Source organism: Ursus maritimus, unplaced genomic scaffold (assembly GCF_017311325.1).
Source record: "Ursus maritimus isolate PB19 unplaced genomic scaffold, ASM1731132v1 scaffold_18, whole genome shotgun sequence".
NCBI classification, from domain to species: domain Eukaryota; kingdom Metazoa; phylum Chordata; class Mammalia; order Carnivora; family Ursidae; genus Ursus; species Ursus maritimus.
The window spans coordinates 23,145,027-23,171,756 of NW_024424230.1; the positions used below are offsets into that span (position 1 = coordinate 23,145,027).

General features: G+C 45.1%; 1 protein-coding gene across 2 annotated transcripts; it reads left to right on the forward strand.

Annotated features, from left to right (window-relative positions):
- The first annotated feature begins 2,777 nt into the window (after positions 1 to 2,777).
- MRO (maestro) lies at positions 2,778 to 25,605 on the forward strand. 2 transcript variants are annotated; one of them, XM_008692115.2, is made up of 8 exons: positions 2,778 to 3,417; positions 8,262 to 8,379; positions 14,953 to 15,055; positions 16,471 to 16,617; positions 17,686 to 17,868; positions 20,330 to 20,485; positions 21,317 to 21,424; positions 23,765 to 25,605. In XM_008692115.2, exons 3-8 carry the CDS (start codon positions 14,957 to 14,959, stop codon positions 23,783 to 23,785), a joined length of 714 nt encoding a protein of 237 aa, XP_008690337.1. In that variant the 5' UTR covers positions 2,778 to 3,417; positions 8,262 to 8,379; positions 14,953 to 14,956; the 3' UTR covers positions 23,786 to 25,605. The 2 variants fall into 2 exon arrangements, with proteins under 2 accessions (XP_008690337.1, XP_008690332.1); XM_008692110.2 differs by lacking the exon at positions 23,765 to 25,605 and adding an exon at positions 21,778 to 23,114.
- Positions 25,606 to 26,730: the final 1,125 nt, after the last annotated feature.

The window sequence follows — 26,730 nt, forward strand, 5'->3', positions numbered from 1 at the left end:
GTGCAGCCTAAATCAATATTCATTTGGGGGAGTAAATTCTTAACATAAAATTTGTGACGATGAATTCAGCTTTATTTTTATTCTAACAGGTTTAAAATTTCAGGAACAATAGAAAGCTAGAATTCTCTTTTCTCTAGGGATCAAAACCAAAGAGAGAAAGACAGCTAATCTCATTATTCTACCCCCACTTAGTACCATGAGATGAAGGAAGCACATGATGAATAGCTTTCTAACAGATCCCTGAGCAACTCTGGAAGCACTGAGTTTACACTCAAAACCAACAAAACAAAACAAAACAAAACAAAACAAACCCACACAAACCACCCCCCCATACACAAAAAACCCCACCACCCCCAACAACAAAAAACTAAAAACCCCAAACAACCAAAAACCAAGAAACTGCAGTTTATTTTTTTAATGTATTCTGTTGGGGGATGTGCACTGCAAGTAAAAAACATTTCTTAAAATAAAATAAGATAAAAATATACAGGGAGGCAAACTAGAAGAGACTCTTAAATATAGAAGACAAACTGAGGTTGCTGGAGGGTTAAGGAGGGCACTTGTTGGGACGAGCACCATGTGTTGTATGTAAGGGATGAATCACTAAATTCTACTCCTGAAACCAATAGTATACTGTATGGTAACTACTTGAATTAAAAAAAAAAAGTAAAAAAAATTTCTTAGTTTTTTTTTCATGCTTAAAAATGCAAGAAAAAAAAAAAAAAGACTAGTAACTTTCTATTCTGATTACCCCTGCTGATTTTTTAAACTGAAAGTAATAAATGCTTTTAGTAAGAAAATTCAAACAATGCAGAAAAGTATACAGTTGAACTAAAAGCTTTCTTTCTTGCCCAGTTACTCTCCTCCTAGAAGACTCTTGTTAATGATTTCTTGAATGTCTTTTGAGAAAAAAATGTCTTTTGGGAAAAAAAATTGCTGATACAGCCAATTTTTTCTCAAAGACATTCACATACATTGAATTATTAATATATTCTCCTCTGCGCCTTGCTTTTTTCACTTAACAATATACCTTGAACATCTCTTTTAACAGACCTACTCTATTCTTTTTATACCTCTTCCTAGTATTCCCTTGTATAAAGTTACCCTAATATAGTTATTTAACCTGTCCCCTGCCGATGGACATTTGCAATAATTTTTTGCTATTATAAATAATGTTTCTATGAATACCTTCTTACATATATATTGATGTCATCCTTCATATGTATTCATAAGGTACCTGGCGCTACTTTATACAGTTGCCTTGGTTGTACACCACACAAAGCACTTCATCTATGTGGGCAACAGTATCTTTTAGACCTTATAACTTTAAATACTTATTATAATAATTTTTTGGCAGGTTGCATAAAATGTCTTAAGGAAGGGGTTCCCTTTTCTAATTTGCACAAAATCGCCGCAGCCCCCCGGGCTAAATGACTATCAACAGAACTACTATGTCAAAGGGCATATGCACAAGGACTTTTGACAGATATTGTCAACTTTCCCTCCAAAATGGTGGTACTAATAGCCATCAGTTTTCACAGCGATAGCAATGGAGTCTAAGATCAAAAACTTGCTGTGTTTTTTAAAGCCATGGTCAATGTTCATTTACCTGAAATTATAAGAAAGAATGAGAACAGGAATACTTAAACGCTACCAAAAAAAAGGGCACCTGGGTGGCTCAGTCAGTTAAGCAACTGCCTTCGGCTCGGGTCATGATCCCAGGGTCCTGGGATCGAGTTCCGCATTGCACTCCCTACTCAGTGGGGAGTCTGCTTCTCCCTCTTCCCCTCCCCCTTCTCGGGATCTGTCTCTCTCAAATAAATAAATAAAATCTTTTTTTAAAAAGCTACCCCCCCCAGGGGCGCCTGGGTGGCTCAGTTGTTAAGCATCTGCCTTCGGCTCAGGGCGTGATCCCAGGGTCCTGGGATCGAGCCCCACATCAGGCTCCCTGCTGAGGGCCCGCTTCTTCCTCTCCCACTCCCCCTGCTTGTGTTCCCTCTCTCACTGGCTCTCTTTCTCTCTCAAATAAATAAATAAAATCTTTAAAAAAAAAAAGCTACCTCCCCCCAAAATCCCAGTGGATAAGATTAGGTGATTTGCTCATTACCTACTTTCTTTTTCTTTCCGGGGACAATCTAATGTAAAGTCTCTTAAAGGAACAGAGGCCGGTGGAAGAGAGAGGAAGCTGCTTGAGACCTAAGGCCCACAGAGTTGATTCCTGAACATACATGTGTAGATAAAACTGTCTTCTCTTGTTCTTTTCTGGAGAAATTAAATGAGCAATACTGGGAAAGGCACAATTAGCTGTGGATGAGAGGCTGGGATTGTGGGATCAAAAACGGGATTATTGAAGTTCATCTCTCCATGGTTTATGTAAAACACACCCTATTAAGATAACCTTCTCCAATCCCTCAAGGAAGAGTCAACTGTCCCAAAAGAGACTGCTTTTCTAATGACAGAAGCACTTTCTAATGACTTCTAATGATAGAAGCATCTTCAAGCATTTGGGACATAGGCGTACTGCTCTGTTGGTAAAACCATGCCTGAAATTGTGTCAGAAAATGCCGACACATTTGTCGCTCAGTGGGATTCTACTGGAAAGGTAAATGCAATCCCGAGACTGTCTAGTTTAAGAAGAAGGAACATACTAAGCATTATCCACAACGGACAGAAAATGGACACAAGGAAGGTGGGGAAGAAGGTGGAGAAGAAAGGGATGGGAGGAAGGGAAGGAAGGCCTCCCAGAAGGAAGGCCACAGAGAATAAGAGTGGCTTGTAGAGGTGAATGGCCAAATCCACGGAACGGCGAGCTTATCAGAGCACGAGAGAAAGCCAAACGTGGAGTCTCCAGTTCCACCAACTGCCTTTGAGACTTCAGGCAAGCCCCACTCACTCTGCCTGCCTCTCGGTTTCCCTACTTGTCAAGGAGGCATGAGAATGACCCCCCTTCCCCCAGGACTGGGAGGAAACAGGACAAATAGCATAGAATGCTTTGGGCTGTAAAGAGCAGGGACAAAGTGACGCCCAGTCTTACTGGTGGAGGGATTTGGCCTCTCCTGGTGCTGTCTGTTGTTCCGATCCCGTTCACCAGTAAGTACGCATAGCTTTCTCACTGGGCCCTTGAACAGTGGGAAACTAACGTAAGACTCTTCAAAGTTTGCCAAACAGCATGGCCTGAAATGCATCTTTAGCAGTTATCAGGGGGTAGATAGCCTTAAAAGGTCTTATGATGTATTTCTCTCTTGTGATAAAACTCTAATTCATTCTATGTTGCATATTCAAGGACAAAATGCAGCTTGGCCCGCCCCACGCTTGTTTAAGGGACAGCGATGTTCCTGAGATTAGTTACATTCACCTTTCGTCGGGATGAGCTGAGGCAGAAGCCAGCCGCCCGGTGCTGCTCACCGCCTAGTTCGGGTAAGACTGCACAAAATGTTTTCTGGATTCAGCCCATTCGGTGAAACCCTATAGGTCTTTGATTGCTATAGATGAAACCAATTAGGTCGAAAGATGTTTATGTACATTTATGATTATTTTTTGGAAGTCGGGGGCATTGGCGATGCTGTAGGTGTAATTCATGAGTCAGATAGGAAGGGTATTTAAGATTGAACTTTTTAAAAAACCTTTATTGGCATTTATTTTATGCTGAATTTACTCCTGGGTCAAAAGTTTTTGTTTTTCCAGTTTTTTCTGGGATATCTTTTTCTTCGGTGCAACAATCTATCTGCTCTTTTTCAGTATCATCTCAGTGTGGTGGGAGGACATCATACAGGGGTTAATCTGACTGCGAGTTCTTAAATCCGGAGATGCATCTCTGGGGCCTTGTTCACCTAGATGAGCCCAATGACCAATGAATCAATGTCTAACTTCTTTTTTCCTTTTTTTTTTTTAAGATTTTATTTATTTATTTGAGAGAGAGAGAGAGAATGAGTGGGGGGAGGGGCAGAGGGAGAGGGATAAGCAAGCTCCCCGCTGAGCAGGGAGCCCAACACAGGGCTCGATCCCAGGACCCAGAGATCATGACCTGAACTGAAGGCAGACGCTTACCCAACTGAGCCACCCAGGCGCCCCTCAACATCTAAATTCTTAAATTCAGCATTATTCTCTGCTTTTCTAAGCATGTGCAGCAAAAACTCAGCATTCTTTTGGGGCCACTGATCCTGTGTCCAGCCCCATTGTTTGGCCTGAGTCCTACACCATTGTAATGATGCAGTGGGCATGCATTGCTTCTGTAATGTGACATCTTTCAGGGACCTGGTGGCTTTTCAGATATGCATACCTTTGATCGTCTGGGCTGTTTCATGGATGTTCGTAAAGTAAACACAGAGGTTTGAACGTCTTGATGTGCATGATTGGTCAGGGTTTTCTGGGTCAAGTGAGTAGAGAACCATTTTCAGAGATCATCTCAGGCTACATAAGGATGAGTGTGGACTTATTCTTGCATTCCAGTACTAATAATGCCTGCTAAGTAATAAAGTCAGGAGACCAGAAGGCAGGACAGCCAGACAGTGGGTTAGACAAGCAAATGGCTGCCAGCAACTTTCTGTTCTTAGAGGCTGTCAAACTAAAGAGACTTCACTCCACTTCCCCATCTGGGTATCAGAAGGCTCCTGCTTCCCTGTGCTAGAGGGTGTTCGAAGCCAAGAAAGAAATGTGGTGCTTTTCCCTATGGCATTTACTTTATTCAAAGATTTGAGACAAAAAGACCATGGCTTTTATATGAAAACAAAACAGATACATAGTAGCGTGGGAAGCAAACAGTGCTGAAGTTTGAGAAGAGCCTTCCAAGGGATGTCTGCTTGCAGCAGGCAGCTTTGGGCCCTGCCATTGCTGCAGGTGGCTTCTGGAAGAATCTGGAAAGGGTGAGGTTGCCTGGCTCATCCAGGTCATCCATCTGGGCTCCCAAACCCATGCCACACCTGCCTCCTACAATACCTTTCTTCCCTGTCTCCTTCTGCTAAACTCTGTTTCTGGTAAGCCCTGGTACAGTGCTCCTTCCTTTACAAAAGACACCCTGAAGGACTGGCCTTTGACTCCAAGCTCCTTGTCAGCTCCTGTCTATGGCACTAATAGATTCCTCCGGACACACCAGACCATGTCTCAACTCCCCTCTCCGTTGGTTCTCCTGGAGAGCACAGTCTGAGTGTTGGGCCACCTGGAGAGCGCTGTGCATTGTTGAGAGTAGGATCTCCATAAACATTTGAAGAATGAACAACGAATGAACGAGAAGTGGGTATTCTCAATATTCGACTAAGCAAGCAGCTGATTTTATTTCTTTTTGGAAGTGGAAATCAAGAGGGGGTTTGGCCTGAGCTGGAAGGAGTTCCTAAAAGAAGATGAGAGGGAGGAAATGGAAAACTATCCCTTTTAGAGGAGCTTTGCACCTAGACAATGCACCATCACAGAAGAAGGGAGCTCTGAAAATGCTCACACCGGAGAAAAACCATTGGATCGGTGACTATTTCTCCTCATTTCCCAAGTCTAAAGGGAAAGTGAACTGGTGTTGATTGATTTGGTTCTGCCTGTTGCCCTTTTCATCAGTAATGCAGACCAAGTAATTATCCTCTTATTTTAGTTACATCAGCCCCATAATGTACTTTTGCAGATAAGGAAATATTAATTGAGAATTCAAATGGAGTTGTTAAACAATAAAACTAAATAACGATGGCATGGAAAGGACATCGTGTCATCAGTATATCAATATGTTGCTATCAAATTATCAAAGAAACTTCCTCTAATTCCCAGAAGAAAGGTACTGTGTCCTAAGGCCATATTAGGAGAAGCTTAGCTCTGTTGGGCATAGTCCTAATGTGGATGCTTCCCAAGTTTGTGCTGTGTCTGGAACTCACGGGGCTATTAGCTGTGCTGTGCCCTTTGTGGGAAATGTGTAATAGAGCTGGAGTTGGATCAGGGAGTTTCCTGGGCAGTTTTGGTTCTGCTCGTGATCTTCTCTGCGGCTTTAAGCCAAACAGGGAGAACTTGTCTGCATTTTAATTTTCCCATTTGGCAAGTGAGGAAGACAATACTTACCTGTCAAATGTTTTAAAACCTGAATAGAAAAGAAACTTTAAACGTGTCAGCTGTGTTCCTGTCCACACAGCGGGTCAACTTCTGTCCTGGTTCCCCGGCGAGAGTTGGCAGGGAACCCACATGCTTGCCATGCAGATTTCCCTTCTCCAGCCTCCTCCATCGCCTGGTTTAATTTTATCAGCTTTTTGGTCATTCTGAGCACTCGATGGATTAGTTCACCATAAGAAAATGTCCTCCCAAGTGTTCCTCCCACTCCTGCAGATAACCCAACTCTGGTTTTACTGAGAAGATTAGGGCTCATTTGGAAGAAGTAAACTTGCTCGTCTTTCTCATTGTGCGTTGATGTATCTCCATCTCTGTGGCTGCCTCCCAGTTTCAGACAAAAGGGGGGCCTCTCTCTCCCTCCTCTCCAGAGCTCACCCTTGCCCCTGTGTCCTGAACTGCCCTTCCCTGTTTTTGGTTTTTGGTTTTTTGTTTTTTGTTTTTTTTGCTTCTTTCTCTTCCACTTTCCAGTACTTGCACAAGCCAGGTCTCCCTTGCAACTGCTTTCAAACGCGCCCAGGCTCTATTCTATTCTAAAAAGCACACAAGAACACCGGAATGCCTTTGCTTGACCTTGCTGTCTCTTCTAGTCTATTTATTGCCTTCTTTTCCCAGCAAGACATCTCAATTTCCTCTTCCCACATAGCCCCTTAGCTCTGCGGCTTCCTTTCTCTGTCACTGTTGAAACTGCATTCTCAGAGGTCACCATGGGTACCTGGTGGGTCCAGGCCAGAGAGGGTTTTGTGTTAGCCTCATCCTTCTTGTTTTCTCAAAAGCATTGCTTTTCTTTCCCTCTACTTTTTTTTTTTCAACCTTCCACTCTGAGGTACTTCTCTGGTTACATTGTGTATGTCTTCATCGTGTTTCCTGCGCGTGTTTCCCCCAAAGTTGCCCACCGCACAGCATCGTGGCTAAGAGTCTGAGCTCTGACATTAGCCCGCCTATGGTTTAATTCTGACTCTGCCACCAATTAACTGCATGACATTTGGCAAGGTCAACTCCCGGTGCCTCAGTTTCCCCATCCTTACTATGGGGATCATACTAAGAGTACTTACCTTAGGTTTGTAGTAAGAATCAAATGAGATAGTCTATGTAATATTTACCTCAATGATTGGCACGTAGAAATATCCAATAAACGTTTATTAACTTAACAATAAACTCCTAGGGGCGCCTGGGTGGCTCAGTCGTTAAGCGTCTGCCTTCGGCTCAGGGTGTGATCCCAGCGTTATGGGATCGAGCCCCACATCAGGCTCCTCCACTGGGAGCCTGCTTCTTCCTCTTGCACTCCCCCTGCTTGTGTTCCCTCTCTCTCTGGCTGTCTCTCTCTCTCTGTCAAATAAATAAATAAAATCTTAAAAAAAAAAAAACAATAAACTCCTAGAGCTTTGAAAACGTGACTTCTTTTCTCTTAGGACATACTGCCCACTTTGCCAAACACAAGGCCAGACAATAAATAATTAATGATAAATAGATTTATGGGAAGTCCAAGGAGGGAGGAGGGAGCGGAGGAAGGGAGGCCTGCAAATTTGCAAGTACAATTATTCCCAGTTTTGTTTTGTTTTACCAATAAATCAACTGTTTTGTTGAGAGTTTAAATCGGTCCTTTCAGCATCGATGGTGTTTGTTGAGCAGAAAGGGGCGTCAGCGTTAAAGCTGTAGCTGTTGGTGCACCGATCAGTCACGGAGAAGCTGCTTGGCCTGGAACACTGTGTCCCATCCTTAGATTAAATGCTGCTGGAACTGGATTAGGGAAGGAAGCATCGCCCCTGCAGCTGTGCCCGGAGCCTGGAAGCCGTCCATTGAGTGATGCTGCCATCTAGTGGCGTCATGGGAACCGCGCTGGGCAGACCCTTCACTGATGCAGGGGAAGAGCCTCAGAATTGCAGTCCTTTCTTTACAAAGTGTGGGTGAGACTCGGACCGAGGGAAGAATAAGGGGAAAACACAGCAAGGGGAAGGGGGAACGACACCTCAGCACAGTTTGGGAGAATAAAAGACACAAGTGATGCTTGCAACCACTAAGAACAATCTCATCGGATTATTAGAGCGCAATTCCCTCTTCCACCCCAATACCGTCATCTCAACTTTTGGTTCTCCCCCCCTGGGATTCTCACTTTCCAGCACTCTGTGCTGACCCGTTATCGTGAAAAGATCCTGTTTCACCTTCTCATTTCCCTTCTTCTACGTTAGGAATTCAGGGCTGGGAAAATTGAGCAGAGTCATCCCACCTGGCGACCACCCCGGAACAGCGGATCTAGGACGCGGACTCCAGCCGCACCTGCAGCAGCTGACCACGTGACCCGCGCCGGTAAGGGCCCGCTGCAGTGCGGGAGGAGGCCCAGGTCGATCGGGGTTTCCCCGGGCGGTTTTGGATTGTCACTCGGGTCGCTGACATCAAGGGCAGCTGACGTTCTCTTTGCAACACTGAAGTGGGCGATGCTGGCCATGAAGTCAGTCTTTCTTCTTTTCACAAACTATGTCAGTCCACCTCTGCCCAATGGATGGATTATAGATCCTTGTATCCAGGCAACAAAGAGCTTTAGGAAGGGGGAGGGGGCCTGAAGGTGAGATATTTGTGCTTCAGACCAAAGCGTGGACGCAACGTGTCCTTCCCCGCTGAGCACGCAGGGCGCTGTATGGAGACTGGACATTAGTTTTTGTTTGTTTGTTTTTTTAAAGATTTTATTTATTTATTTATTTGACAGAGACAGCCAGTGAGAGAGGGAACACAAGCAGGGGGAGTGGGGGAGGAAGCAGCAGGCTCCCAGCAGAGGAGCCTGATGTGGGGCTCGATTCCAGGACCCTGGGATCGCACCCTGAGCCGAAGGCAGACGCTTAAGGACTGTGCCACCCAGGCGCGCCTGAATATTAGTTTTGCACACACTGATCCTGTGCACACAGTGATACTTTGCACACAGAAGTACAAATGCTGCATCTCCGCCCTTTGTTACGAGCGATTTGACCTGAGTTGTTTACATTACTCTAAGCTCATTTCCCTCTTTGCTAAAACAGACATAATTAAACTAACCTTTCAAGATTACTGTGAAGATTAAATTAAACTCAAGAAAAGCCTCTTCTTTGGAAGGTTAGATTTGAGAGAGCTAATGGAAGAAGTTGGTGAAAGCAGAGAGTCAGAGAATATGACGCACGCCTCAAATATTTTACCTTAAAATATAGACTTCCCCAGTCTTTGATGCAGGGCGGTGGTCTTGTCTTTGACTATGGATCCGCGAGCCGGTGGATTTTGAGGTGTCTTGCATAAGGTACACTCATCATCTGTGAGTTCTGGTTTTGGTTTCTTTCAGTGGAACAAGAGCTGAAAGGCACCTGGGGAGACCTGTATAGTCACTTCTGTGCCGCCATTCAGGTTCCAGTCATCGTNNNCATGAGCACTCTTTCCAAATGTTTACTGTCCACCCCGTTTCTAAGCAGACAGCAGGTTTCGAGCAGCTTCCCATTGTTGGATCTTTCCAAAACATTCCATTTGGCATTCATAGAAACAACTTCCTTTCTTAGTGTATTCATTTATCATCAACTTCTAAAATGTTTAAATGCCACAGTTATGATAACAAGTACAGGTGTCAGAAACTGGTTCTTGGTCAGCATAAAAAGAACAGGGAGCAAAAGTGAGGAGTGGACGCCATCAGCCACACACGCTGGTTGGTGCAGTTCATGGAGGGCCCGAAGAATATGGTTCCCCTGGCAAGCTGGCTCAGCAGCAGTCAGCCAAAACAGCTTCTCCGGCGGTGTGTACAAAGTGCTAAATGTGGTACCTAGCATACACAGTGCCCAATACATGGTAGCTGTTAATATTATTATGATGATTAATAAGGTCAGTGTCAGCAGAAGTCTAACAGTTTTGGGACGGGTGGCTCAGTTGGTTAAGTAGACAACTCTTGATTTCAGTTCAGGTCATGGTCTCAGGGTCATGAGATCGAGCCCTGCGTTGGGCTCAACGGTAGGCACGGAGCCTGCTGGAGATTCTTTCTCTCCCTCCCCTCTGCCCTCCCCCCTGAAAAAAAAAAAAAGAAATCTAACAGTTTCTTCCCCTTGATTTACAGAAACGATCAAAGTGTTTTGTAATTTTGGCCTTCATAATATACCTCTTGGCTTCACTAAGTAAAAGGATTATTGACAACAGACCTAATATTTTGAGTCAGAAGGATTTTAATTTACAGAGGCATTTGGGAGTCAGCCTAAAGTACAAAGCAGTTTTCTAGGTCGCCCTGAATCCATGTCTGTTCAGGAAGACCAGGTAGAATCACATGTGATGAAGACAAGCTCCACGGTCTCAGAAATGATGAAAAATGGGGGACAAGGCATTAGCAGAAAGCACTTCCCACAGGAAAAAGAACACATGGAAGAATGCACACAGGGATGAATGAAACGATAAGCAGAGCCATGCCTTTGGCTTTGAAGTGGCCTCCAGGTGGCCTCCCAGACTCAGTCACACCGGCCTCGGCACCTGGGATGACCTGAGCAATCCGCCAGAAATACCTAATTCCTCCTAGCAAAGTGTGGGGGTGAGTGGGCTTGCAGCTGGGGGTTCGCACACCTAAGAAATCCTTGAATCCATAGACTGTGTTCAGAAAGCTCCTGTGATCCTGCAAGGCAACAGGTGGAAATTATCCTTTCATTTGATTGGATTGGGTCTAAAGGACTTCAGTGTTGGAAAGGAGAAGGGAAGAAGACACCGAAGGCAGGAAGGAGGGCCCGTGGGTAGTGGGAGCGGCGAGCTCAAGACCCACAAAGCTCCAAGTGAGGGGCCTTGGGACCCCCAGAGTAACTTTTATGTTTGTTTTCTCTTTTAAGAAAACGTTTAATGTAAGAATAGTATTCAAGAAGAGTGTACAGATCATAGCCTGTACAGCTCAATGTGATTTTTATTGTGAAAGAAATTCAACGTGCTTCACGAACCCAGGCTGTCAATACTGTGTCCTCGGCAAAGACTGACACTCTCTCCTCTCTTACCCTCTTGGCCCCAGCTGCTCCTCTGACTGCTGGGGTCTCTCCCGATGTGTGGAGTATGCCAATTCTGGAGTTATTTAAGTTCCACTGTAGAGGCAGTAAAAAAAAAAAAAAAAAATGCAGTGCTCAGGCCCTGCGCGCTGAGACTCTGACCCAGGAACGACGGGGTGGGCCTGGAGTTCCTAACAAGCGCTGCGGCGGATTCTGCTGTCGGAGGTGCGGCCAACATGGTGAGAAATGTTTTGTTTTTCCTGCACCAGGAATGGAGATGAGCCCTCACAAGCTGTGCAATCGAACTGGATCATAGTTTCATCTTGTAATGAGGACGCAGGGAGGTAGGAAGGGCTTGCTAGCTGAGGTCGGAGCTAGAGCCCTGGGCGTTTTCCTAAGCACGTACTGAATCCACCGGGTGGAGCCCTCAACCCTCACGTCCTTGGCACGGCGTGAGAGCCGTCCACGGCCTTAAATTCTAAACATGCCTATTAAGAGGTGACAGGGCTGGACGCTTGGCTTCCGAAGCCTGGAGCAGACGTTTTGGGTGGCTAAACTTCCCCTACCTGCTAGGCTAGTCCTACAAGAGAAGTCCAGCGTAATGAACGGCAAACCAGCTTTGCTCTCCTTCTCCGTGGAGAGAAGCCTCTGGTGGGATCTTCATGCCTCAGAACAGAGATACCAGCTGTTTTATAATGAGGCCTTCTTCGGGAGCAGCCCCCAGCTTGACCAACTTTGCTTCTTTTAAGCTCCCACTACCCACAGCCAGGTGCTTCTCAACTCTGATCAGGACCATTCAACCCAATGAACCTGCTGAAACAGAAGGCGGTGGGCGGAAAATCCCCAAAAGAAACAACCAAGCATGTTTGGCCCCAGTGTGAATTTTTAAATCCCTTCGTTCTGGAGAAGACTGGCATAGTAATAGTGTGGTTTCTTTCTCTTAATGCAGTGGTTTTCCCAGTGTGGTCCCCAGACCAGCAGCACCCCGGTATTACCTGGGAGCTTGTTAGAAATGTGGATCTGGGGCCCTGCTTCACATGTACAGAGTCAGAAACTCTGGGGATCAGGGCTGGGCATCTGGGCTTTAACAAGTCCTCCGGGTGATTCTAGCACACATACAGGTGTGAGAACCGCTGGCTTAATGGAATGCAAAACTTACGGGAATGCCTTTATTCAAACAAAGAAAATATAGCTAATTGGTGGGGGTGATCTTTTTTCTGGGCTTTTATTTGAGATCCCCGTTGCAGTAGTGGGGGGAGCTCTGCTGGCCAGAGATGAAGAAGAAACAGAGCCTAGGGGTGGGGGATGAAGAGGTGTTTTCATGAATCTCTCCAGTGTCTTCTGACCAATAGACCATTATGAGAACTGCAGGGGTGGAGGAGCAAAGACAGTGGAGAAACCAAATCCCAACACACCTTGGTCAAACAGAGTCAAATGTTCCAAAGCACAGCTGTTTAACAGGGCTGGGTGTGTCAGCCACCCGTGTTTAAATAAGTTTACAGTTCAAGTCCAATAAGTAGGGTGGCCAACATGTCCAGGTTTGCCTGGGACTTCCCTCCTCTTGGCACACAATATCCCACGTCCCAGGAAACCCCTCAGGTCCAGGCTCCGGTGTGTATTTTTCCCACATCACCAATCAAGTCTCCAATCCTCAGCAGATACCAACTGGAAGTCCTATAATTCAATTCTGAACTATCTACTTAGAGATAGGGTCAGGCTCACAGGTTAAGGGCTCCGTCCTACAAGACAGTCCCCAATCCCTTTCCTTTAGATGTCAGTTGCAAGTCTGGGTTGTCACCTGTGCTTGTAACCAACCGGCTATAGACTGGATGTTCCCGCAGCCCCCTCTTTGGTTTTGAGGAATTTGCCAGAACGGCTCACAGAAATCAGAGAAACATTTTACTTACCGAGTGACCAGTTTATTATAAAAGGATATAACTCAGGAAAAGCCAGATGGGTGATGTATGGGGAAAGGGCATAAAGCTTCTAGGCCCTGAGTGTGCCACTCTCCCCAGATCACCATGTGTTCAACAACCGGAAGCTCTCTAAACCCCCTCCTTTTGGGGTTTTGTCCAGGCTTCATTTTACCTAGGCACAATTGATTCAATCATTGACCATTGGTTGTTGAACTCCGTCTCCAGCCTCTCCGGCCTCCCAAGAGAAGGGAGGGGACTGAAGTTTCCAACCCTCCAATCACAGAGCTCGTTTCCCTGGCAACCAGCTCCAGCCTTCCCTGAGAAAGGGCTTTCTGAAAGTCGCCTCATTAACATGACAAAAGATGCCTAGATCGCTGTAATTGCTTGGGAAATTCTAAAGGGTTTAGGAGCACTGTGCCAGGAACAGGGACAAAGACCGAGCATATATTTATTATAAATCTCCACATTGCGGGGCAAACCATGGTGACTGGTCAGGACACACCCTAGTTCAGTGACCGCCCATTGGAATTACTGGGTGAGCTTTAAAATTACGGATGCTGGGGCTCACCTCCAGAGATGTGATAGACTTGGTCTCAGGCACAGCCAGGGCATCCGGAGATGGAAAGTTCCTCAGGTGACTTCATAGTGGCTAGCGATGGGGAACCCCCACAGCTCCTTGCGTATCATTTCTCCTACCAAAAAAAATTTTTTTAACCAAAACAGAAGTCAGTGGTTCTGATGAAGTTAGAGTCCTACCACATACCACATACAAAAATGGACTCAAAATGGATCAACAATCTAAATATAAGAGATAAAACTATAAAAAATCTTGGAAGAAAACATAGGGAAGTCTTCATGACTTTGGATCTGGCAATGGATCCTGTTATCCTAGTTCGGACTTCTACTAGTTCAGACTAGTTTATATTAGCTTATGCTAGTTACCTCAACTCAGGTTGTAGATCAGAAATACTTTGTGAGCTATATTTATTTATAATATATATTTTAAATAATACAGACACCTAGTAAAATTACAAAACTGTAGATATAAAAAAAAAAGTATGAAAAAGTAAGTGTTCTTCTCCCCTTGGTTTCTCAGATTTCTACCCCACAGGCAATTTTTGTGAAGATTTCTTGGGTATTCTTCCCTGTTCTATGCACGTGCAAGCGTATGTGTACATATATATTCCTTTCTCATACTAACAGTAACATACTAATTTTCACTTTTCACTCAACAGCATGTTTTGGAGATCATTTTAGCGTAGGTCGATCTGCCCAATATTCTTTTATTTCCTTCCAAAAAATTATGTTTATTAACATATATTATCTATATAGATTTCTCTTTTTTTAAATATTTTTTTAGTGTTTTTGTGCCCAATATTCTTTTTAATGCCTGTGTTGTGGTCATGTGTAGTTGTAATATACGGTCTAACTTATTTATATTAAATAATCAGGTACAACTATGAAAGGGGATTAGATTGTTCATTACCAAGTGGTGGTGCCTTTCCTGTACATGTGTCCTTGAGCATATGATGTCCCTGTGTCTCTGTGGGGTGCGAGAATGGCTGAAAGATATGCGCATTTTGAAATTATAGGAGATGATATCAGGCTCCACTCTAAAATGCAGTACCAATTTACATCGTTGGGGAACTTTTAAAAACACAAAGTTTCAGGCTACTTTTTACTTTAACTCGTGAGAATCTGTGTGGGTGGGGCCCAGCATCTTTATTTTGTTTCTTTGGTGATTCTGATGCGAGAAGGCTCTAGGATGGAATGGGAGCCCCGGGACAGACCGTTTGGATGGCCCTGCTGGAGTTCCTCCTGCTCTTTATCTTTTGATGGGACTGTTCCTTCTCCTCACCAAGGGGACAGGATCCTCAAGGACAGACTTCAGGGATGTCGCTTCTTTACGCTCTTACCCTGGCACAGTGTTTTGTAAGACACTGCTTGTCAATGACAAGGCTTGGAAGAGTGTTTGCGGCTCATGTGACGATTCTGTTTTCTTTTAGTTCCATGGACCAAACAGAGAGAAGAATCCTGGGCCAGCCCCTGCCAGTCCCCACCGCCCAGCCCAAGAAGAGAAGGATGTCAATGATGTCTTTCTTTTCCAAGGTCTGTCACCAAATATTATAAACAGAGGTCCTTCCCCGACAACCACTTGCAACAGCGCTGGGTCTGCGTGAATCGTGGTGGCTCGGCTGAGGCACCTTCTGAAAAAAGCCTGATGACACCTCTGATAACACGGACAGAATGTTTATAGGGTAACGCGATAAGCTGGGAGGAATTTAGCTTGCTGCAAACTTAATAATAAAAGTATAGAAAGAACTGCAACGAGTACTGAGAAATAACGATGAGACCCAAATACTGATTAGGACTATAGGTCTAGTCTGCAGCCCCTCACTACCCAGGATGGTGAGGAGGTGGCTTTTTCCTGGATCCTGTCTAGATCCTGCCTTGTCTTGGTTCTGACGTCAGCACATGTTGCTGTGTCCTGTGAGGGACAGAACGCTGGCGTCTCCCTGGTCTCGTAGGCTCACAACAGAGGTAACCTAACTCTCGCTCTGCAGTGAGAGTTTAGTCCCTGAAGCAGCTTCCTGCATTAGCCACATGGTGTTTCCCAATTTGCATTACTTGTGCGTTTCTTTTCCTAATCTCAGTTGCTCAGACGGATGCATTCTGGGATGGGACATCCTTTAGGTGCCCTGAAATGTTTATAGTTGTGCTGTGCTAGTTGGGTCAAATGCTATTGAGGCGTTGAGGAAGGAGAGTACTGAGAATGAACCCTTGGATTTAGCCACATCAACCTGGCTGCAGAAGGTTCAAGAGATAATGGAGAGATGAATTGGAGAAACCAAGCATGGACACGTCTTTCGAGGCGTTTAGCTACAAGGTAGAGCAGAAAAGTGGGGAAGAGGGGAGGAGTAAGAAGGGTTGGGGAAATGCTTTTCTTTGAGATGGAAGCAGTCCAGCATTTCTTGTCCTGTGAAGGATCCCTGGTCTCAGCTCACATCAACGCTCTAAAGCCCCCTTTCTTTTTTCTTTTTTTAAAATGATTTTATTTATTTATTTGACAGAGAGAGAGAGAGAGAGAGATAGTGATAGAGAGCACAAGGAGCAGGCAGGGAGCCCGATGTGGGGCTCAGTCCGGGCCCCAGGGTTCAATCCGGGACCCAGGGATCATGACCTGAGCTGAAAGCGGATGCTTAACCGACTGAGCCACCCAGGCGCCCCCTTTCTTCTGAGCTCTAGTTCAGCGATCCTAGAGCACCTGTCCCCATACTTCCCCCAACCTACCTCAACACCAGCCCTACATTATTTTTCTCTATCTCTTTCCTCTTCCATCCATTTTCTTCCTTATGTAGATCAAATTAATGTATTTCCAGCAAAAATCAGGTGTCTTTAGGTGGAGAAAGATGGGCTAAGTTGAGCAGGCCACACAGGACTTTCTTTAGGGGGAGGGATTGGGGTTGGGATGGGTATGACTCTGAATACTCCCCCAATCAATACTTTTTTGACTTACTACCCAGGTCTCTTGGACACTGAGGTTCCAGAAGCAGGAGTCTCTGAAGAACATGTTTTCCATCTTGGCAGAAAGAGCCCAGGACCCCAATGCTAAAAAGCGTCACATGGCGATGAGAGGCCTAGGAACCATGGCCTGTGAGACCCCTGACAAGGTAGGAGGGGAAGGTGGCACCCGGCCAGCCCTCCTGGCCTGGAGTCCCCAGGACTGGGACAGGGCGCTTCATGTGCCAGTTACCTGTTGCTGTGTGACAGATCACCACAGACCCAGCATTCATCCTCTGGCAGTTTCCTTGGGTCAGGAGTTTGGGTACAGCGTAGCCGGGTCCTCTGCTCAGGATCTCACAAGGTTACCATCAAGGTGTGGGGCAGACTGCATTCCTTTCTGAAGCCTGGGCTCCTCTTCCAAGCTTAAGGGGCCGTTGGAAGAACACGGCTCTTTCCACTTGTAGGACCAAGGTCCCTGCTCTCTTGCTGGCTGGCCACCTCAGCTCCCTGAGGCTGTTCTCTCACAGCATGTGAGCTTTTTCCTTCAAGGCCAGCAGGAGAGCCTCTACCACTCATGCCTGCTGAGATGGACTCTTATATAATGTAATGTAACCATGGGAATGATATCCTATCACTGGTGCCATATTCTAGAGGCTAGAAGCAAAGTCCCTATTTCCTTCCACATTTAAGAGGAGACTGTGCAAAGGCATGACTCATTTGGGGTTATTTGGGCGTCATCACACCCCAGTATTATCAGCCTTGGGAAACAGAGCTGCAGATGGGATTAACACACACCTGGACATCACCCTCTTGGGTGAATTTAATTTATTTTTTAATAATTTATGCCTGTTCAGTAAAAGGTGTTTTCCCCACCTCTGCTTTTAGCATCTGTCCACTTCAGTGACCATTTTGTCTCATCCCCAATAAAAGTATCTACTATGTCCCAGATGCCTAGGCCATCCAGCCCACCACACTCCTTGATGTGCCCTTCCTGGCCTCATCTGCTCATTGGCCAAGCTCCAGATTGCTCTTTCTGTTCTTCCTCCAGGACTGGGCTGGCTCTTGGGTCAGACTAATGGAAGCATTTGTATTTCAGCGAGAGTTGTGGCAGTTCCTGAAGAAAGCCACGCTCTCCGTCCAAGTCTTAGGTTATTGGAAGATTAGAAGTAGGATTGCTTTTTAACTCACAGGGAGCAATTTCTGGACTGCTCATGATTTTCAAACCTTGTTAACAGGTGAGAAAGTATAAGAAAATCATCCTAGACCTGCTGGTGCATGGATTATATGACCCTGTGAGTGCTGAAGTCATCCTCGAGAGCGTGAAGACTCTGACCATCATCTTGGGCAAGATCCAGGGGAAAAGTCTGGGTTCCTTCTTCGTAGACATCACTCTTCAGACTAGGACTTTATTAGATGACGTAAGTGAGGACAATTCAGAAGAATTCTGGGTTATTAAAGTAGAAGTGGGATGAGACATGTGAGCCCTGGGGGGTGCATGGCTCAGAGAACATGGTCTGTATTATTAACTTACTTATTAAGAAATCATGAGGGCTAGTATCATACATGGGGTCATGGAAGACATGTAAAGAAGTTTTTGTTGTTATAGAGAAGTGAATACATACACGCCAATGATGAAGATGGTGATGGAGATGAGGGTGAAGATGATGGTAACAGTGCCAGCATGTGCTCAGTGCTCTGTTATGAATGTGACGATAGCAGTTGTTAGCATTTAGTGCGCCTGTACTGTGTGCCAGGCACGGTGCTGGGCAGTTTTCATGGGTTATCTCACAGAATCTCCTCAATAACCCTGTAAAGTAGGCACTATTATTATCTTCACTTTATAAATGAGGAAACCAAGGCACAGAGAGGTTAGGTGACTTGCCCAAGATTCACAGAGCCAGTAAGCGGATATGAACCCAGGCCCTCTGACTACAGGACCTGCACTCTTCACTGCCTGGTGACAAGGCAGGCTAAGTAAAAGTGCACGGATATGTTGTTTGCTCTGAACCTGTGGGGACTCTGAGATACCTTCCTTTCAGGCTGACCAGTTAGCCTGCTGCAGTTACACACACACACACACACACACACACACACACACACGCACACACCCTCTAACAGAGAAATAATACCTGTAGAACAGGAAACAGACATTGTATTTCCTCACAAAGCACCTTGCGTGAGTTCCCCACACTGAGTTCCCCAGATAGACCTGTACCACAAGAGAGGAAGAGAAACCTCGAAATGATGAAACTTGGAGTTCATATAGGAACGTCTGGCCCATCTGCCTCTCCCACTCAGAGAGATGGAGAGACCTTTGCTCTGGAATGCAAACCAGCCATCTCTGTGGGTAGCGGGGAGAGGAAGGTCTCTACTTTACCTCCGTGAAACGTAAACAAGTGTCTCCAGGAAGATGTCTAAATCTCTCTGCACGTGCTGTCTTAATTCCCAGGACTTGTTTGCAATCACTTTTTTATACCCAGATGACTGTAATTTTTTACCAGGAAGCCCTGGTTGTATAGTAACCTGGAAATACTCAGGGAGAGCTGTGTCCTGACGGTGTATATCTAGGACAGCCCTCTTGACTGCCCGTCTTACGCTGCGCTCCCTTGGGCGTGTGCTCCCTGTCAGATGACTGTCAGGCACTAGCAGGCCAGGCACCCCTCTTATGTGTCTCATACATCTTATAGCAGTAGGGTAGTATTGAAATGAATTACACACACGCATGCACACACATTGGTAGAACAATGAAGAAAGTACAACACTAAAGCAATTTGTGTAAGTGTCCCATACACTAAAAAATATTTTTCAATCCTTCACGAAACGATCAGTGGTCTTTGGCCTTGCTGAGAGTCTATGACCCCTAGTCCTAGGTGCTCCTTGCCCCTGGAGAGGCCCGGCCCAGCTCTGTTCCTTCTGGTTTGCCTGGAGATTTCATGGGACCAGGAAACACTGATATAAAATTCCTTCACCAACAGTCACGAGGCTGGGTGCTACCTGGTTCCTTGTCACCTGACAGAGTGACTCTGACCGAGTCACTGAAATGCCCTGAGCCTTGGTGTCCTCATCAGGAAAGGGAGAAACTTGGACCAGACCTCTCACCTTGGAGACAAGAAAGGACTGAACCCACTGAGACACACTCAGAGACAAATCAGCCAGCCGTACTAAAAGCTGGGAGAGTTGGCAGGTGGTGAGGGAAGAAACGATTGTTATTTCTACTGCAGAAGGGAGAAACTCAGACCAGAAGTGAAGAGAGATGCCTTTGTAGAAACACTGGAAATAATCAACAGGAGATGGGCCAAATGAATTACAGTGCAGCCACCCCAAATTCCTTTAGATAGAGACATGGAAAGAGCTCCCAGATAAATTGTTTGGTGAAAAATCAAAGTATGTAACAGTGGGATGGTGTGATTCCGTTTGTGTAAAAATGTGAGAAAGGACTATAGAATACATATTTTATTCTTTTTCTTCTTAATTTTTTTGGAAGGATACACACAAAATTTATAACTTTGTTCATTCATGGGAGGGAAATTTAGCAGCAGGCAGAAAGGGGTAGGAAGGAGACTTACTTTTGTTAATAAAACGATTTGGTTATTTTGAATTTTGAACATACAAACGTATTCTATCTCCAAAACATTAAATAATAAATAACAGAGCTGGGAAGCTGGGATTAGCACAACAATCCCCCCGCCTAATTGTCTTGTCCTCTGGAGAAGATGGTCGTTGAAGACTCAGCCCGTCTCCTCTCTGTCCCCCACCTCAGCCAGCTAAGTGCTTTAGACTGGATCTGGTGACAAAGAACGATGATAGTGATGTTCTCTGATGCAGTGGCCTTTTGGTAAGGACCTGGGTTTTGTTGTTTTGTCCACCGGGGACCCACAGGAGAATGACAACCTGAGATATTCAGCCTTCATCTTGTTTGGGCAATTGGCAGCCTTCGCTGGGCGGAAATGGAAGACATTTTTCACCAGCCAGGTCAAGCAGACTCAAGATTCCCTCCTAATACATTTACAGGACAGAAATCCCCAGGTTGCCAAGGTAAGTCTGTGACTCTCCCACTGACCCATGAGAGCTCTGGGCCATTCCTAACAGGGGCTATGGTGCTGCTCTGTTGCTTTGAGCCACTAGACCTCCCGTTCCTGCCGGTTCCACTAGGGACACTCAACAGCGTATCCACATGGATCCTTGGAAAGGTGCCTGCTCAGTGTGTCATCTCTCTCTGAGCAAGCGTGCTATTTTCCATTTGCTCCTGCCCCACCTGCCCAATCCAGCACCTGCCGACGCTAGATAAACTCAGGTTCTGGAGCGTGGGGGGCAGGGAGGCATGGGCTAATGCAGTAGCCCACAGAATGAGGACATTAATTCATGCCAGGTAGCTTCTGTCACTGTGTAGACTTCCCACCCCTGGCTTCTCAATCCCCTATAGAGCTTTTGTTTTATTCTTAGAGAAAATATGTCTTAACGGTAGGAACCACGTCAGGCCTGCTTTGGAGTGGGTATTTTTCAAAACCACTGGGAGCAAGAGGTCCACCAAACCACTTGTCTTTTTTTAATTAGTGCACACAAGAGGGAGACAGTGACAGAGAGAGAGGGAATTTGGGAATATAGGAATCCAGAGCTACTTCTGATGGGACAATAACCAGTGGTAAAGTGAGATATACAGTGATGCCTGCCCCACCAGGCCCAACTTACAGACATGGTCATTTTAGAAGCAAAATCCTTTCAGGTTGCCATCTTCAAACTTCCAGAAGTCACTTCCATATCCTTAGAGGCCTCCAGACCACAGATTGGGTGCAGTGCTCTTCCTCACTTCGATTCTAGAACTCTCTAACGTTTTTGACAATAAGATGGTAATATTATTTTTCTCAGGCTTGCAAAACAACATTTCGAGCCTGTTCTCCGTATCTGAAAGAAAGAAAGGAAAACAGCTTCCAGACTGAAGAAGATCAAAGGAACCCTAAACTCTGCCGGCAGCTGGTGAGTGAGAGAGGAGAGAATTCTCCCAGAGGTCCCTGCCCTCCTGGTGTCAACCCAGCAGGTGGCCAGGCACACTCGGGAGTTACTCCCCATAAGTGACTCTGGCCAATTGTGTTTCGATTGTAACTGACCCATCATGCAATGTAAGTGACAGACGCCCGGGGGACTGTGCACCAAGTCTGTTGGCACTTCCAGCGTAGATCATTAGATGAGCGCAGGCCGTGGTCTCCGCCTCCGAGAATCTGAAGGTTGATCGTCCTCACGCTCTGTGTTTGACGACTGTCTACTCATTGTAGAGTCAAGGCGGTGTGTTGAACCCATCCCTCACGTGTGCTTTTGCTGATTTCTTTCAGAGCCATTATCATCCAGAGCTCCTGCAGTTCTTCTATGCAAATAAGATTCTGTAAACACAGAGCAGCAGGGAAATTGTTCCAGAGCACCTTGCTGGGGGGCTGACAGTCCCCCTCTTTTAACTCTTCGGATGCTTCTGCTTGCCTCTTGGGATTGTAATAGAAAACGGGATGCTGGGAGAACAATTGATGGCAATTGCATGGAATTGTATGATTCTGTCCGGAGTAAATTCTAAATTGCTTTTATGTATCTCACTTCCTCCCCATACAAATTTGATGAGAAGGTACCCGCTTTGTTTCAAACAGTGAAAGCATATGTAGATTCAGTCTTAGTGCCCAGCTTTTTCCTTCGTAAGTTCATCTCTGTCATCTCTCTTGTATATTTTTATCTTATTTTTAATTCCTGAGGTTTAGGAGAATATTACCTTAAGTATTTTTTTTAATCTGCCATTGATACTTTGCAATCTGTTATGGACACCTTTTATTGGCAAGATCTATTTAAAGTTGGCCCGGGGACCAAGAAGGGGGTTTGGAGAGTATCTTTAGCTTCTCATAACCTTCAACAGTCGTTGCCTCCAAGATCATTCCAAACACCAACTAATAAAGAGGGAAAAAAAATCTGTAAAGCATGTGTTGAAAAACCTCAGGCTAATAGTAATGAATGTATAAGTAACATTTATGGAGCATGTTTATTGGACACTAATTATTTAATACTTACAACAACCCTGTGAGAAAGTACTATTATTATTCTCATTTTCCAGATGAGAAAACTAAGGCACAGGGAAATTAAGTAGCTTGCCCCAGATGACCCGGTTAGTAATGGAGCTGGAATCCAAGCCCAGACCACCTGACTTCTGGACCCTACATTCAATCGCCATGTGATTCTGCGTCAATGTGGGATAATTGACAGATGGCTAGAAACGTGAAAAAAAAAAAAACAAATTTTAAAAAACCCCTCAGCTTCTGCTCTATTTAACTCAGTTAACTTCTGCTTTTATATGTACTAAGTACACATTTTTATTAATTTAATTTGTGATTTAAGTATACATTTTTACTTGTCACCTCTTGGCTAATAATGTCAATTTTTTGGTGATCAATTCTAGTTCTATGAGAGGTCACGTGGCTCATGTAAAAAGTTTCAAGAAAAACCTCAGTCCCTCCCACCTTCTTTCCAACCAGTTTGCCTCCCAAGCTTCTCCTATAGAAATTCTGATATTATCACCCAACTTGGCATTCAGGCCATATAGGACGACTGTGTCCAGTTGGGGAAATGGAAAACACAAGAGGGTCATAAATGCTGCAGAGGGATCTTAATGTCGTTCTGAAAACCGGGAACTCAATCTTCTGCTCTAGCTCTCCCAAGATAGGACTGTGTAACACAGAAGAGGGGTGTCTCCTAGGGGAGACAAGAATGTGGCAGATGGCAGAAGAGGGAGCAGGAGCCAGACCTGAATGGGTTTTCTTTCTTCCTGTGTTGAAGCTGGGGTACACGACCAGGGGCTCTTGGGAGTGACGAAGGCTCTGGAGCAGGTGGGATGGTTCTGAGCTGAGAGCCCTCGCCCTTCCCAGATGTTGGCCAGTTTGAAACGGGTGCAAGGTCCCTTTAGAAGCTGGTGCAGCTCTATTAAGTAATCAGTGAGTGGCCTGAGAAACGATTGCATTTTGCCAGCATTCGGAAAAGGTGGAGGTGGAGTGGGGCAGGCAGGTTCTGTGCCCTAGAGTAGAGTCATCTATGGACTTAATGCCCCTTAGTTGAATAAAATTGTGGAAGATGCTATTGAATTGACTTGAAGATTTGTGGTAGACTCTTACTTGGGTGGCCTCCAATGAATCATGCCTCCTGGTCTTCATGCCCTTTTGTAGACCTCTCTCGTTGCATGTGGGCTGGCTTCGTGACCCACTTTCACCATGAGAATGTGCAGAAAATACCACTCTGCCGATTTTAGGCTGCTCTTTAAGAGCCCTGGCAGCTTCCTTTTTTGTGCTCCAGGTGAAGCCGGCAGCCATGTAAGAAGCCAGATTACCAAAGAAGAATGTCTGAGGTCGCCATTTTGGAGGGAAGACCAAGCTAACTGCGTGGAATGCCATGTGAGGAGAGCTGAAGAACCCAATCCTCAATCAAGTCTGAGGTCCAGACATGTGACCCAAGTTGGCTGTTCCAGCCAGACCCCGGCTGTGCAAGCAACCCAGCCGGCACCAGCTATCTCCATGAAGCCCATCCCAAATCGCAAAATTGTAAGCAAGTTGAGTGAATGATTGTTGTTTTAAATCACTAACTTCTGGGATAGTTCATCACTCAGCAATAAATAACCAAAAGACGTTCCTTATCATTAATTTTGTCATTTGGCCAGTTTTGTTTTGCTCTTTATAAGTCCTCTTTGAGTTTAAACTATATTTCGAGAAAGTTATCATGGAATTCCGTGGTGAGTGTGAGGGATGCCTTGCTTTGGTACCACAAGCCCTGCCTTGTTTTCCTTTTTTTATCTCACTGTGTGTATCACAGCACCCAGCACATAGCAGATGATCAAGAAACATTTGCTGAATGACTAAATAGTTGCAAATTATAGTGGGAACAGAGTCCAAACTCGTTTGCTACTCTGGGCTCTCAGCCATGGGCTCACACTCTTCCTTTCCAGCTTTTTCTTCTGTTACTCTTTTTGCTTTAGCCAAGTTTGGCTCCTCTCTCTTCTTTAAACACTTCTTGGTCTCTTAGCCTCCTTTGCCTTTGCTCGGTCTGTTCCTTTTGCTTTGAATTCCCTCCCTGCCCAGCCATGCTTACTCACAGGCACACCCACACACATATTTCTCCTGTCTCTTATCCGTACTCTAAGACTCATCAGTGCCTGATGCCCTCAATCAGGAAAGAGCTCAAATCTCTGAATTCTCTGAACATTCTAGCAGTCTCATGCCACTCAACATGTTTTATCTCATTTGAAAATGTTTACCTACATGTCTTTTTCCTCCCTGGTTCGAGTGAAGCTGCTGAAGGAAGGATCCTATCTCGTATTGCTTTGTATCTCTCATGTGACCTCCAAGGTATTCAGTAAGTGCTTAGTAAATAAATATGGACTGGGGAGAAAAAAGTCAGAAATCATCTGAAGCTACTCCTCCTTGGGAGAAGCCCATTTTGTCAAATGAGGGCCATCCTTTCTCTCCTTTTAACCAATCTGCAGGTGACTTTTAGGCTTGTGTACTTAAAGTATCCCTTTCCTCATAAGATGCCTGTTAATTTGCCATTCTAAAGGTAATGCTTTGACATTTCTTACTTTCAAACACTAGATATGCAACAGTTGAGTGAATTAAAGACCGAAAAAGGAACGTTCAAGTGCTACCATGCTAAGTGCTCAGGGTAGAGACCCACATGAAACTCGGTCCCTGCTTTCCAGTTGCCCACATGATGGGCTTTTCTTAAAGGGAAGGAAAATGGAGGGAAAGACAAAGAAGGAAGTTGAGAATCTGACAGGTAGGTAATCAGTACTGGTACTCGCTGTGAACAGAATCCAGTGGAATTCCAGTCCATAGAGTTGAGTTATAAAAAGCAAGAGCGTGTTTTACAAAGAGAGAAATAGCAGCTGTGTGGGACAGCTAGCAGATAGTGCTAGAAATAAGGCAAATATGTATTTGTGCTTTCCTGCATTTTTCAAGTTTTCTGCAATAAGCATGTATTACTTTTGTAATCATAGAACACATGCAAAAATGCTCTTTCAAATAAAAATGAAGTGTTCATTGGTGTGTGGAGTGGTGTGCTTTGGAAAGCCTGGGATGGTTATTGCTCACTCTCGGTAGTATGTGTTTGCCTTTGTCCTTTTGTGACATTTTTGTTTCAGCCTATTGTTGACAAATAAAATGACTTATGGTTGATTCAGTATTTATGCTACTGAATTTACATTCTTTTCGTATGACCATAGTAGAATAAGTCTTTTGTTCCTGTATTTATTTATGTGTTAAATGCTCTTAGAAAAACCTTGAGTTCTAGAGAAACTCAGTGCATCCCAGTTTACTGAAGAGAGATGGTTTGATATTACAAAGGTCCCTTTAAATGATCAAGTTAAGCAGACTCCCAAGCCTGATATGTAAGATTCTTCATAATGGACACCAACTTATGATTTCCCTTGGCTCTTCCTAAATTCCTACTACCTGGAATGCTTCAACCTCCATTTGCTTGTTTCTCTCCACCATTCCCTTGGCTGATTCCAAGTGTCCTTCTTTTTCAGAGGTAGAGCAGAGCAACTGGGAAGATAGGGCCTGGAACTAAATCCTCCTCATTGTGAATCTGGCTTTGCCACCTACTGGCATAACCTTGGGTAAGGCAGCCTGCCAAGCCTCAGTTTGCTGCTCAGTGAAATGGACATAATAATCCCAACCATAGAGTTGGCGTGCTACAAAGATTCAATTGTATAACATCGAACAATTTCATAGTGCGTGGCACCTAGAAGATGCTCAGGAAATGTTAGTTCATTTTGTTCCTGACCCCCAGTCAGTTCTCCAGGTCCTGTTTCTTCTCTTCTTGATGCTGCCCAGGTCTTCAGCGAGGTCCGTTCTGGCTCTCAGTATGGGATCCGAGTGTCATCTTGATCGTCCCCAATGAATGATTGTAGTCCGAGGTTCAGCTCTGCCTCTTGTTCCTCCCCGGGTCCCCAGGACTGTAGCTTTGAGCCTTGCCCACCATGGGTGTTCGATAAAGAATGACTGAATTTATGGAGTCACAAATATTGGTGCCTTGATCAAGCATGAAACTGGTACCTCGTGGTCAGCTTTAGAATGGCCCAATACATTTTAATAAGAATGAGAATCATAACTGCATGAGAACAGCAAGTTGTTCTTTCCCAGTGCGCTCCTGTAGGGGTGTCCTGAGCATTCAGAGCAGGACCAGGAGCTTTTCATGCTCCAGAGCTGGCTTAAATGCGCTCTGTTCATTCCGTCCGCACAGCCCCAGTGGCTCCGTTAATAATTCTG